The sequence below is a fragment of the Dicentrarchus labrax genome, unplaced genomic scaffold (genome assembly GCF_905237075.1).
Source record: "Dicentrarchus labrax unplaced genomic scaffold, dlabrax2021, whole genome shotgun sequence".
In the NCBI taxonomy this organism is placed as follows: domain Eukaryota; kingdom Metazoa; phylum Chordata; class Actinopteri; family Moronidae; genus Dicentrarchus; species Dicentrarchus labrax.
In genome coordinates, this window is record NW_026136701.1 from 5,422,665 (window position 1) to 5,436,186 (window position 13,522).

Below are 13,522 nucleotides of genomic sequence, written 5' to 3' on the forward strand. Positions count from 1 at the left end.
AGTAAGACTGTGTTACTACTGCAGTAAGGTAGGCCAGTAAGCTGGTTAACAGGACATGCTATGCCCTATGCACACCACTTTGACAGTAGAGAAACCAACACTGCGGTGCCTCTATGGCTGCTAAGCTATGATTGGACAACCAGTGTTTGGGGGGAGGTTGAGATAAAGGTATTTTAAAGCAACATTATTTTAGCTCTCTCTTTCTTGCAAATGTTTCTTATCCACTCATTCTGTTTCTTGCTTTCTTCTTTGTCTCTCTCTCTCTGTCTCTTGCTTGCACATTCGTTCTTTTTACATCTTTTTTCACTAGTCAGGTGGTCAGTTACATAACTGTTATTTAAACATCAAAAACATCAAAGGACATTACCATTCCCAGCGTTGCATGCATGCATGTGTGTGTGTGTGTGTGTGTCTGTGAGTGCGAGTGCTTAGCATGTGTGCATAAACAGCTTATGTGTTTTTCTTGATGATTCTCGCCTCATGTGTGATTATATGCGCATGCCTGTCTGTGTGCGCACATTTATGGCTTTATTTGCCTGTATACTTGCCTGTGTGTGTGTGTGTGTGTGTGTGTGTGTGTGTGTGTGTGTGTGTGCGCATGTATGTGTGCGCATGTGTGTGTGCGCCTCCCCTCTCTGCACTGTGAACAGCAGGCCAGCTGACACCTCAGCGAGGATGGATTAGCATATCAAACTACTGGCACGACTCCGCATGTCTCCTGACAGCTACCTCTCTCCCATGGGGTCGACTATACAAGAGACATGGGTATCATCCCCGGGACCAAATGAAAAAAGCTGAGAGCAGGGCAGAGAGAGGCACAGGGAGTTGTTCAGGATCTCACTGAGAGCTCTTATAAACAGCTTCTTTACACTGTGGAATTAATACACCAGTACCTGTGAAACTTTTTCTCTCTCTCTGAGTCCAGTTCTATCGAGGCTTATTTAAAGCTGCTACCAGGGAGAGAAGACATATTTCCCCTTTAGAAGTTCATGGAGACCAAAACACTGCGAGGAGAGTAACTACTGGACTTATTGGGTGGACAGAAACACAACTCCAAACGAATGCCAATGTAGCCCCAAGTCTGCTGGATGTGTAAATAGGCCACTTTTTGCTAACAAACCTCAAGCCAATGAAACCTTTTGTATTTGGTCTGGTAACCAGAAGCTTGAAAAAATCTTGTGTAGCAAAGAAAAAAAGGATTTATTTAAAGATTGAAATTGTGTTTGATATAAACTGAAGTTAGCATGAGCATAAACATTCACTATTAGTGAACAGACAAAGAAAAAGCTGCGTAACCCGCAGACAATGAAATCTCATCAATAGAAAATCCAAGGAAATACAGAAAAGTGGTATAGATCTTGTGGATCATCACTCTTAAGGCAGATTTATATTTGCACGTAGGCTCTATGCTGTAGCCTACGCAAGTGACCTACGCCGCTGTGTGTACTTCAAACGATGGCGACTGGAACTGAAACCCTCCGTCTCTCTACAATCTGTCTTGTGCTTTCCTCGTTTCCTTTTTTGGAAAACGAAAGGACGAGGGAATACAAGGGGAAAGACAAGAGCATGTCATGCGGCAAGCTAGTGTCCCATGTGGGCCTGTTTGTGTGTGTGTGTGTGTGTGTGTGTGCGTGTGGACACACTTATCTGAGAATGTGTGTGTGTTTGGAGAGGGATTCTCAAACAGCATTATTAACTCATCTGGGTTTTGCATGAGTTGCCTCCCATTCTCAGACAATGCACACACTCCAAGCGGACCAATCACAGTTGTCTGTGTTGCTGCAACGTGTAGACATTTCTGGGGGAGGTGCACGTCAGCATACGGCGTAGAGGTACGAGGCTATGCCATACCCACGGTGTATAAATCAGGCTTTATACATTATACTTGTACTTCAAATTATTTTATTTTGTCAAGTAGCACTTTTGAAAAATGTGATGAAATCTAATGAAAGACAACATCTTGTTCAGCCTTTGAGTAGAACATCCTAATCAGAGCAAGTACTCGAGTGAACAAATTGATCTCACAGGCTTGATTAAATTTTAAAATGGACCAAATCATCTTCTTTTTAGTATTTATTCAAAGGACTGAACACACTCTGTTCAATACAATATTGTTCACTAGTGTTATACTGCAGTACAGGCTGGCTTTGTACAGAGCATTTGCTTGGTGAATTCACACACATTCAACAGGTTAATCAGCCAAAACCTGCAGTCTCCAGCTCTGTAGAATATCCATCCCCGCAGGTCTTTGATTGTATTTCGCCCATTCTCTTCTAAGCCATCGTTCTCGGCTCTCTCACTAGAGAAAACTACCAGGAGAAATCGTTTTTTCTCATCCTCCTTTACAAAAACCCTCTTAATCATAACATTGGCCTTACTGTCTCCTGTAGAAGTGTCCTGGGAGTCCAAGATGCCTGATTCCTGGAGCGATCGGATGCAGGAGTCCACCAGCTCCAGGCCTGTCGTCAGCTCCTCTTCTATGTCCTTCTGTCCATCTACAGATGGGAAAAAACACGAGTTGAAACAACAATACAGCCTCTTCTGCCACCTCAGGATTGGTTCTCCAAACCTCTACACTGTGGCACGGGACACAAGCCACATGTATGGCTGGATTAACCCAATAAGGGACCCTGTAAAAATGAGCTATGGGCCCCCTCTGCCCCTCCTATTCCTGCGACTATACTTGGCAGCTTCATTATACTTTGCCTGCAGCTCCAGATACCAACCAGGGATTCTATCATGGGAGTTGAAGTTTGCAGTATGTGCTATTAATATGTGGTAACACAAATTTATTGAAGGCGATGCCTTGTAAATGCTATATGAACTGAAATAGTAAAGGTCATAACCGTTTGAACCCCATCATTTAGCAGATCATCATGCAGATTCACTAAAGTATATTTAGATATGAACTATATTTACTATTGGAAATAGTGATAAATACTAACAAATTATACTTTTACAAACTTTAAAATGAAGTCAACAATCAACTACATTTCTCCAGAATAATAAAACCTTGGAACTCTCTTCTCTATCTATTCATACACAGATATTTACTTTACTATGTCTGAAAACCTGCGGACATGCCGGCATGGTAAATGTAAATGAAAAAAAACATCCATAGATTCAAAGGTACAAAACACAGCCTTCAGATTACAATTGCAAAGAATTATTTTCATTATTGTTTAATCAATGGGTTGTTTGGTAAAAAAAAAAAAATAAGTGAAAAATGTTGATGAATTTTTCCCAAAGCCCAAGGTGACGTGCCTTATTTTGTCCATAACACGAATATATTCAGTTGTCTGTCATAGGAGACTGAAGAAACCTCGAAGCATTCACATTTGAAAAACTCAAATCAGAAAATTTTGACATTTTTTTCTCAATTGATTACCGAAACAATTGGAGACTAATTCAATAATGGACAAATAATTGATTAGTGAACTAATCACTGCATCTTAACATCAGATTAGGTAAAATCTACACTTTAAGGCTTTGATCATTGATGAATTTGTAGCACATTTTGTCAAACCAGAGATTTTGTTGCCTGCCTTGTGCAGTTGGTAATCCTGCCATGGCCACACTGACTGCCCACTTTTGCTTATCCTGCTACATCTCACCCATTAAAGTACAATCAGACCTTAGAGTAATGTGTCAGGCCGAGGGTCAAGGGTAAAAACCTAACTGACAATCCAGTTACAAATCTTGTGGGATCTGGGTCTATGGGGCGCCGCCTTGTACTTAGATACCAAACCGTTTGTCTGTCAGAGCGAGGCTGATAACATGCCCAGTGTCTTCAAGTTAGAGAGGGCTGCCAAGGAGGATAAAACCTTACAAATGAGTCTTAGGAGCAACATTAATCTCTTATCGAGAGAGAGAGAGAGAGAGAGAGAGAGAGAGAGAGAGAGAGAGATGGTAATAGTAGAGGCCTTAGTGAGTGGATTTAGGAGGCTGATTTTATTGACTTCGACTGACGCAACTGCAGACTGATGATGCTGATGCTGTTGGTGAAACATTTCCAGTGCTGTCTGCGGCATCACGCTGGATTTACTCTCACCCTCACACACACAAGCCAAAACTCATTTTTAAACCTGCTTGATCCAGAAGTGATGGGTTTTTAATGATTTGTGGGTGATGACGAGATCAAAAGGTCTGATTGGAGTGAGGGAAGGTTTTCCTTTTTTTTGGCAACAGAGTAAATTTAGTCTTCCTGGGGCCGAGTGGTCAGTGCAACAGATGGATGAAGACCACAGCACACACTGAAAGCCTTCAGTATGATGTGTTCTGACCACAAACCTTCAGCCACCTCTTTGTTGGCAGAGGTCACCAACCGTGCACTCAGATAATCAATCTACTCTCAACGCCCTTTACAGCTCAACATGACTGACAAAGAGGGAGAGACAGACCTAAGTGTTATGCATGGGTGGAGTTTCTTCAACTAAAATGCTGTCAAAGAAGTTGTCAAGCCCAGAGAGGTGTCCTCATTTGACTTTCAAATCATCGAAAGGCCTCGCACTCATTGATTCTTGTTTCCTCCTTTGTGGAAAACACTTCCCATCTGGCTCTCCAAACAGGTTAAACGAAACGCTGAGCATTATTTGTAAATGCTGTTTGACCTTTACTCAGCTGTCAGAAGGGGTGAGGCGTAGTGAGGGAATTTGAGAGACGGGAGTTTTTTGTTGGCACAAGTCTCTTTTTTTGCAGGTTTCAGTGCAGAGAGTAAGTTTGATTGAGCATTTTCACTGCGGCAGCCACCATAGTTCTTGTACAGGATTGCATCAATATATTGTTGGTGCATGATGGGGGATTTTTACAATGGCTACAATTGAAATGAGCATAGTCAGCAATGTGCATTGCCGGAATGCAAACAATAGAGGACCAGACAAATTGTACTGAAAAGTATTTAAAGGGAAATATTACCTTGGTTGTTCCAGCGAAATTTCTCATCTGCTGAACTGTAAGAGACAAACAACAGAAAGCAAACAGGGTTAGAAATATAAGCAAAACTCACATTATACAAACTTTTGTTGTTTATTAGTGTACTAGCAGGACAATTTTACACTGTAACAGCATTTCCATCAGCCTTACATGCCATAAAATGTCTCTTTTCCATCAAAATCCTCTTTATAGTATCACAATAAAACAGGAACACCATGGAAACACTGGTTTGAAGAGTTTTATATCACTGCATATCACCTGGTGAAAACTTTAAATCTCCATTGGAAGCTTTCTCATGTTTTACCTTCAGCTGAGGGATGACAAACAACAAAGCCCTGAGGTTTGGTAAAATTCTGCAAGACCTTGGGGATAAAGACCTTTATCAAAACCAACAAGATCCGCACTCCAAAATACATTGTTGTCAAACTAAGAACCTGGCTGTTTTTTAAGTTTCTCTTGGAGAAACAAGGATTTTTATCCAACAAAAGTGTTATCCTTATCCTGTCATAGAAAAGATTTTGGGGAGCACAAAGGGCTTTGAGATAAAAAAATGTTTCTGAAAGGGTAGTGAGTCGCTGCTAAGAAACAGAAAACATCAGTTTTAATTAGGCTGGGAACGAGGAAAGAGTTACAATATGACAGCGTACTGAAACAATACAGAAAGAGCAAGGACAAATATTAAGATGTGTAATGTGCTACTGTATAGTGACCGTAGAAGATACACAGTGACTCTTTGCATAAGTACGATATCAATCAGTTCTTTTCAGTTTAAGGGTTAGTCGTATAACCGGCTGTACTTAACAAATGAGAAACACTTGAAACGTGGCTTCTTTGCTACTCAGATAACACAGAAATACAGTTTGATGTTTGTGCATACTTTGTATTGATGGATGTAAAATGCACGTAACTAATTTACTATTTAAAAATACTTAATGACTGAAAATAAATTCATTACTAACATTTCTGGACATTACAACACAAGCTATCACAACTTACAGTAACTCATAAAGACACAAAGTCACAACCCCCCCCTTTCAAAATCCTGCAGTTTAATTTAACCTTGCTTAGGGCAATCATTCTGAACCTTGTTAAGCCTTCTACAACTCAATTTTAGTTTTTGTGCCATGTTGTTAGTTTGGCACTTATTTGAAACATTAATCCTAAAAATGGTGTTTGGTATTGTTCATGTTTACAACCTCTTTCATGCCTTCTTACCCTTACCTACATGTAAACAAATGGCAGCTGTCTACAATGTTAGCCGACCCTGAAATAACCAAAATGCAGATCAACATCATGCCCAGGCCTCATCTCTATATACACTGTAGGAGTGGAACCACTGCCATTATTTACCCACTTTACTGTCTGACAAGGAACAATGCTTACAGTGGGCCTACGCCTGGGGCACTGAATAAAAAGATAAGTGTGTTTCTAAAGTACACAATATCGTCAGTCTTACGCTTTGTGTAACTTTTGAGATCTCGATTTCCAGATATTTTCCGCTTGTGCTCTGATGCAGTATTTACTATGATGCGAATGTGGGAGACACATCTGACCTGTAATGACCACTACGAAGCTGAAACGGGTACAACGATAGGATACACCTTTTCACAGCCAACATTTTAATGGAAGAGGAAGGCGTGAGTTGTTAATTGTTAGTCAGGGCTCCAGTTGGAGCTTCACTGACATATGTTCAATACTGTTTATCCACATGTGATGATTCTTCTGCTGCTGATTTACCCCTTACTCTTTATATACATGATGGAGTTGTCATTTTTCTCTGAAATCATTTGTCAGACAAGTGCACGGTTGTAAAAAACTGCTTGATTGAATTTCTAAAAAAGCTAATAGCACTGTCAAGTCACACTCTACCTGCTGCTGTCTGCAGCTCAGATAACTTTTATTTTTTTTACCAGGGTAACAATCACACCACCTTGTTTAGCTCAACTGGCTAAAGCTGGGACAGTCACTAAGGCAGATCAATCCCAACGAGCTAACCTTAGCCACCCTGCTACAACCCAAGCCACAAAATGTTATAGTGTAAGTTGACCACAGGCACAGCGCAGTACGGATAATTAACCGCCAACCAGTATAGCACGTCACTGCTGTGTGTCTTTATATAATGACACATTCCAAAGCCCTACACATTGCATATACCTGTATCATACACTCCTAACAAGCTGCGACACTTTACATAAAAGCGTCAGCGCTAAGTTGCGTTTAGTGCTCCTCTGATGAGCACTTGATTTGAGTATATGAAAAAAGCAATGCGTCCACTTCTGCAGCCTGTTGAATCCGACAGTCTCGAGAGGCTTGAGTGCTGCATTAAAACGCATTTCAGACCGGTGGATGACCAACCACTTGTTAACGAAATGGCGATAGTCGAAGGTTGGTTACATGCTACCTCCTGCGAGGCTCCGAAGTGGAAAACTAGAAAATAAATCACAATGACTTGTTCATGCGTGATAATGTCTGCAATATATGCTATGAAGCTAGAACCAGCAGGTTATTAGCTTAGCTTAAAGACAGGAAGCTGGATCTGTCCAAAGTTATAAAAAATGTGTCCACAAGTTGTGGTTTTAAGGGGTGGACTTCTGTGGCTAAGTTAGCTTATTTCACACTATCTTCCAGTCTTTATGCTGAACCAGACGCCTGCTGGTTCGAGCTTTCTATTCAGCGCTCAGATGTGAGAGTGGTATCAATTTTCTCATCTAACACTCAAGAGGGCTAATATGTCTATTTCCCAAAAATGTGAAACTATTTATCAAAGACCTTTGCTAAAAAAAAAAACAGCAATAACGTGAGGGTATCATCACCAGTGGTTCTTCAAATATTGACCAACGAATATCAGGTAGCAATATTTTCTCTTCTTAATATTGCTGCATGATTCAAAATGAAAAGCATTTTTGTACGAAATCGTCCGTATCTATAACCCAAAGACTCCACAGCCAAACATAGCAATGGATGCTATTCACTCCCTGCAGACACAGAACAGATGCTATTAAATCATCCCATTGATTACCTCCATTCTCTGTGTGTGTGTATGGGGTGTGTGACGGATTGTGAGGGAGAGCCAAGCGGTACATGTTAATGGGACCCTCTGTCAGCAAAACGGACTCCTCATTCATCAGCCGTTATTAAACCAAACAATACACCCCCACATGTGTGCGCACACACACACACACACACACACACACACACACACACACACACACACACACACCAACAAGCTATACACAGCACACACTGGATACACAAAGGAGGAACACAAAATGTATCACACAAAGCAAGGGAGCAGAGAGCACATGAACCCGGGTGTCTTGGAGGATGAAGTGTGTTTATATCAGACACACACACACACCTTGGATGGAGCGGGATGATGGGGATTATTATCACCAGTCTGGGTTCAGACAGCCAGTACTGATGACAGTGGCTGAGTCAATATTTTCTTAAAGGGCAGGACACACTGGTCCTCTCATTCTGTTCCTGCATTAGCTGGTGTCAAAATGTTGCCTCTACTCTTGGTAATGCCTGGGTTGAGGTCTTATGTACCAATGCCCAGGATGTGATACAGGAAAACTAAATGCAAGCTGAGTGCTCAGATAGAAACCTTGCTGGAAACTGCAAGGAAAGAGGCCAAATGGTGTTACCATCAAGAGGTAACATCAACAGGGGCTGGAGCTGGAATATGAAACAATCCAGAGGGTTTCAGATTTCTCTCTGAGCTGGTGGGAAATATCGGAATCAGTTCATGTTATCAGGGGGATCAAAACAGACCAGAGCAGACTAGACAAGATAAGGCTGGTGGAAAGCAGGAAAAGAGAAGAGAATTAGATCAGGATATAAGAGAATCTTGGAGGAAAAGATGCTAAACTAGACTACGCTACAGCAGAACAATCCTCAATCTAACACAGTTGGTTTGGATTATGAATCAGAGTCAGGGTTTGATCACTGGGTGGAAAGAGACAACTAGATTTCTTCTCTTTAGCCTGCGATTCAGCTCAATAAGCTCAGCCTTTTGCTATGTATCAATTAGTGAAAAAGCAATTAGTTGATTTATCATTCACATAGATTAACAGGAAATTAGCTGTAATTTGGCACAGTGGTACTTGGAGCTAATTGTTAACAATATTGGCAATGTTAACATCCTAATGTTAAGCAGGTATAAAATACCATGTTCACTGGCTGATGGCATTGTCATTAGTCTTGCAGTTTTTTGGCCATAAACCAAAGTATCTGGCAAATTGAAATTGTGATCATGGTGTAAGATGACAACTAAGGGGATCACCAAAGTCCTTAAGATTCATTCACAGCCCCATGAATGGTCCATGTCATCCAATAGTTGTTGGGTTGTTCTGCTTAAAACCACACATTTCTACCCAATGATGTGGCACTAGAGGAAAAGTTAGGGGTTTACCAGAGTCACTAGAATATCTGAGTATCATAGAAATCCATCCAATAGTTGTTGAGATATTTCAGACTAAAGGTGTGGACCAACTTCCTGTACTGACTCACAAATGAGATCCTTTTTCTATTTTATAGTGTTGTAGGATGAAAATCTTTTGGTTTTGCAGTGTTAGTTAAACAAAACAAACAATTTCGAGATGTGATTTGGGATTCTCCAAAATGGTGATGCAGATTCTTCAATAATTTTGGTGGTTCTGGAATTAACCCAACAACCTTACATTACCACCTGAACGACAGCCATCCTCTTTTCTTCTCTTCCTCTCTGTCCACACAAGCATGCCCTCCTTTTCCTCCCTGTGGCCACCAGGTACATCTAATCAGACCTCAGTATCTGAAACAGCTCATTGACCTCTTGGCCCAGGAAACACAGAGAGTTAGTGTTCTTTCCCATCGAATCTCTATGGCGCGTCAACGGGATGTGACAGTATAATTAGTGGACCGAGAGAGAACTAATTGACGGCGTGATCAACTCGCCTGCTGCAGGTCACGCCATGGCATGGCACTTCATCACCGCTAATGATATAATGCTGTGTGCATGTACGTGCACAGCAGCAAGTGTGGCTGTGCACGTACATGCACACAGCATTATACCATTGCTGTGTGCAAGACAGCGCATGGAACTTGTGTGCACAGCGTTCAACATTGGCTTTTTGTGTTTGAATGTGCAAGCTTGTCAGTGCTAATTAATATGTGATTGTACTCATGCTCTGCTGCTTTATATGCACACAATTCAAACATGTTACATAATCCCATATAACATAATCCCAAGTAAAGGACAGTGTTGTTTACTTCAAGACTCAACATGCCTCCAGCTATTTCTACAAGATAGAAAGGCTGACCTTACCAAATTAGGATGATAAATCACAAAGAGAGAAGCTCCATCCTCATATCCATCTTCACTGGCTAAAAAATATCAGCAGGAAGTGATGACATTTTTTGTTTCACAATATCTTTTAAGTTGATGGCTCTCAAAATAGGTCTTTTGTCCAATATAGGGTAATAAATGGACAACAACAAACCTGTCTGTTTAATCATCAAATATGAACCTTCACTATGATTCCTGATGCAGTATAATGGCCTGATCTCCCAAAAACATTGCTCATATTGTAATTTGCGAAGGTATTGACACAGTGGTAACTGATAACCTACAGTTAAAAATCAGTATATTATTGTTAGGGGTGTGACAGGGAGTGATGAGGAAAAACAGAACCCACTGGACTAAGTTCAAAACTGTAAAATGTGTCTTTAATTGCATATAAAGAGATATAAGATTTGCATTCAGCATAGCAAGTGATCCAACTGGTCCCTGGGGACCTCTGACTTAAACCTAACAACACATAGGAATCTGGAAACAAACCCTGGTCTCAACACCCAACAAAACCTCTTCTTTATGACTTCTGCACAGTATATATACTATCTTACTAACTCTGGATTGTAAACAATTATGTAATTGAAGCAGCAATTACATTTCCACCACCAAGAAAGTGCCAACCTGTCAGCAGTATATCAATTTATGTATTTAGTACATATGAATATGTTGAGGGTCCACCCTGACACTCAAGTTACAAATGAACAAGAGTAAAGTAGAAGGAGTAGATACTGTGAAAAATTAGCTAAAAGCATATAATCAAAATATGAAAATAAAAAGTTTTGCCAGACTTCCAAAGCTCCTGGAGCTGCACCAAGCAAAGGTGTCTAAAATGAAACCTGATGCTACTTTACTAAAAATTGGGTTCATTAGACTGAATGACACAGGCCTATAATTGGCCTCTGCCATTTTAGGACCATAACATAAATAATAATTATTACAACAAGTGGGAATATACATGTCAAGGTAAGGGGACAATTCAAGCTGTAATTGAAATCAAGTAAATGGCAAGTTGGTGCAAGCACTCGATTGCAATACCCAAGGCCAATTATGACAATTTTAGTTAAAAGCACCACTTGGTAGAGCTGTTCCTTTCAGTTGTATAAAAGAACAGATGGGCGGCATAATGATCGGTAATTTCAAATAATGATCGACCCTTGTTGCACATTTTGAGCTGATATTTTGAGCGGCTTTAAAGAGCGCATTTTGGCCATTTGTGTGCTATTCCTAGAAAAAAACTGGTAATGTCACAAATCAAACCATTGCTCTCTGACTACATCATCTAACTGGCCTGCTGCATTAACAGACGGGCAAATGGAAAGAATAGAAAAGGTTAGAGAGGAGAGGGAGACGTAGAGATGGAGGGAAGGAATATGATACACACACAGAGGGAGGGAGAACAATATAGAGGTAGAAAATGAAAGTGGGAACATAATACAAAGTGAAAGGGATAACAGATGAGAGGAAAGAGGGGAAACGCAGAAGATGAGAGTCAGAATATAAGAGAGAGGGAGAGAGCTCTGCTAAATCCAATGAGGGAGGCTTAAAGGAGCGAATGCCAGAGATAGCAATGAAAATCCTGTCATTTTATCCACCCAATAAACACATTCTGAACCCAGTCCATATAATCCATCTATTTCCATGCCCTGCATATTATCTGTTATCTATGCTGACCACAATGGGCAGGCCTCTTGTAGACAGAGCTGTTAGATAATACAGCCACCCATAAAGGAGGGGGAAAAAACACAAAGGAAGGAAAGCAAAGGCCTTTTTAGCTCTTGGAAACCGTCAAACAATAATGCAGCCATTGCTTGTGTCAACGCTAATTTAGATTCAAAAGCCAAAGCCACAGTGTGGTTGTTCATTTACTCAGGGCCATTTTAAAAAACAGCTGTGACCCAAAGTGGATGACTTTTGCATATCTAGATCTTATTTTATGCATACATTTAATTTAGACATTAATCATGGGTTGTCAGCCACAATATTCATAGCTACCTTTAGCAGCTTTATTCACATCTCACGTAATTTGATTCACACTGTCATCACAACTGACGCTGCACTTTTGAAAAGCTTAAAGTCATCTAAATAAAGTAAATTTGCATTAGAATGTGTCACATCTAAATTTTTCCTTTACCACTCAAAGGAAAGGACACTGGCTTTCTTCCCAAAGGCCTCGTCAATATTCATTCTCTTCATGTCTTTGACCATCAATCACTGCCGCTTGACTTTGCTTTACAAATAATGGTGAATTTTGGCAGTGATGCCTCATCTTTCTGCTGTCTGCTCAGACAACACTGTGATACTAAAATTCATTTGTAACACCAAATGAGGTAGATGGTTGGGGTATAGTGATGCTGTACATTTTAGATAGATTCAGGCTGACAAATTAAAGGACACTTAACAGTGTAGGTAGGGAAATGAAACAAATACATGTGCTTCCATACAGGGCAGGGGGCTCACCGAATGGTTTGATGAATGATGGGAATCATATTCTGTGGTCGTCGGGCGGTTTTTCTTGAATTCTATATGGCCATTGATGTTCTGGGACTTCAGCGTGACAAGTATTACATCTCATCAAGTTAGTGAGATGGAAGTTTCCCTTTTAAATGTGATTGTAGAAGGTTGTCTTTTGATGTTGTTTTTACTTGTAGCTTTTGCAAGGTGCTACAAAACAGAACAGATAAATGTTATCTATTGATTCTCAAAGCTGCATTAATAAGCTTTTTCTGATAACATCAACCTGACCAGACTGTGTCTTGTTTGCTGATATGGTATGTTAGCAAACGATTACCCATTTACGCATCCATCCTGTTGGCTCTGCTTTGCTCTTCACCAAATCCTGAGAAATAAAGTTGGTGTCTCTGGGCAGTAAGACTGAATCATACACTATATTTGCAGGTTGTAAACACAAAGCATTGGCTTGAACAGGATATAATGCTCCATAAAGATAGGAAAGATTGCAGAGTTGAGTGATGATTCTTGGGTTCATCATGAGCAGCCTCTGAGAGACTCATTTGATCCATTGCTCATTTAAATATTGACTAGCTTTAAAGATTTACAGCTAGGTCTATGAAACAGAAACATTTTGAGCATCTGAGTAGTTGTAACGGGCATTTCTTTCATTAGAAGTTAGAACTGGTGAAGACTTGAATTGGTGAAGCCACCTTGCAGCATCATGAGAACATACATATTTTAGCATGAATTGGCCTTAGTGAAAATATGAGCAACTGCCTCTATACAGGTTATTCACCTTCAGAA

At 40.4% G+C, this 13,522-nt stretch overlaps 1 protein-coding gene across 3 annotated transcripts in view; it reads right to left on the minus strand.

The window, feature by feature from the left end:
- Nucleotides 1-13,522, minus strand: part of ctnnd2b (catenin (cadherin-associated protein), delta 2b) — a 164,932-nt gene that overhangs the window by 78,483 nt on the left and 72,927 nt on the right. For all 3 annotated transcript variants that reach the window (XM_051396501.1, XM_051396510.1, XM_051396491.1), the window contains exons 4-5: nucleotides 4,915-4,949; nucleotides 2,379-2,495 (exon numbers count right to left, since the gene is read on the minus strand). In XM_051396501.1, the coding sequence (XP_051252461.1) occupies nucleotides 2,379-2,495; nucleotides 4,915-4,949 (152 nt within the window). The remainder of the gene's footprint in view (nucleotides 1-2,378; nucleotides 2,496-4,914; nucleotides 4,950-13,522) is intronic.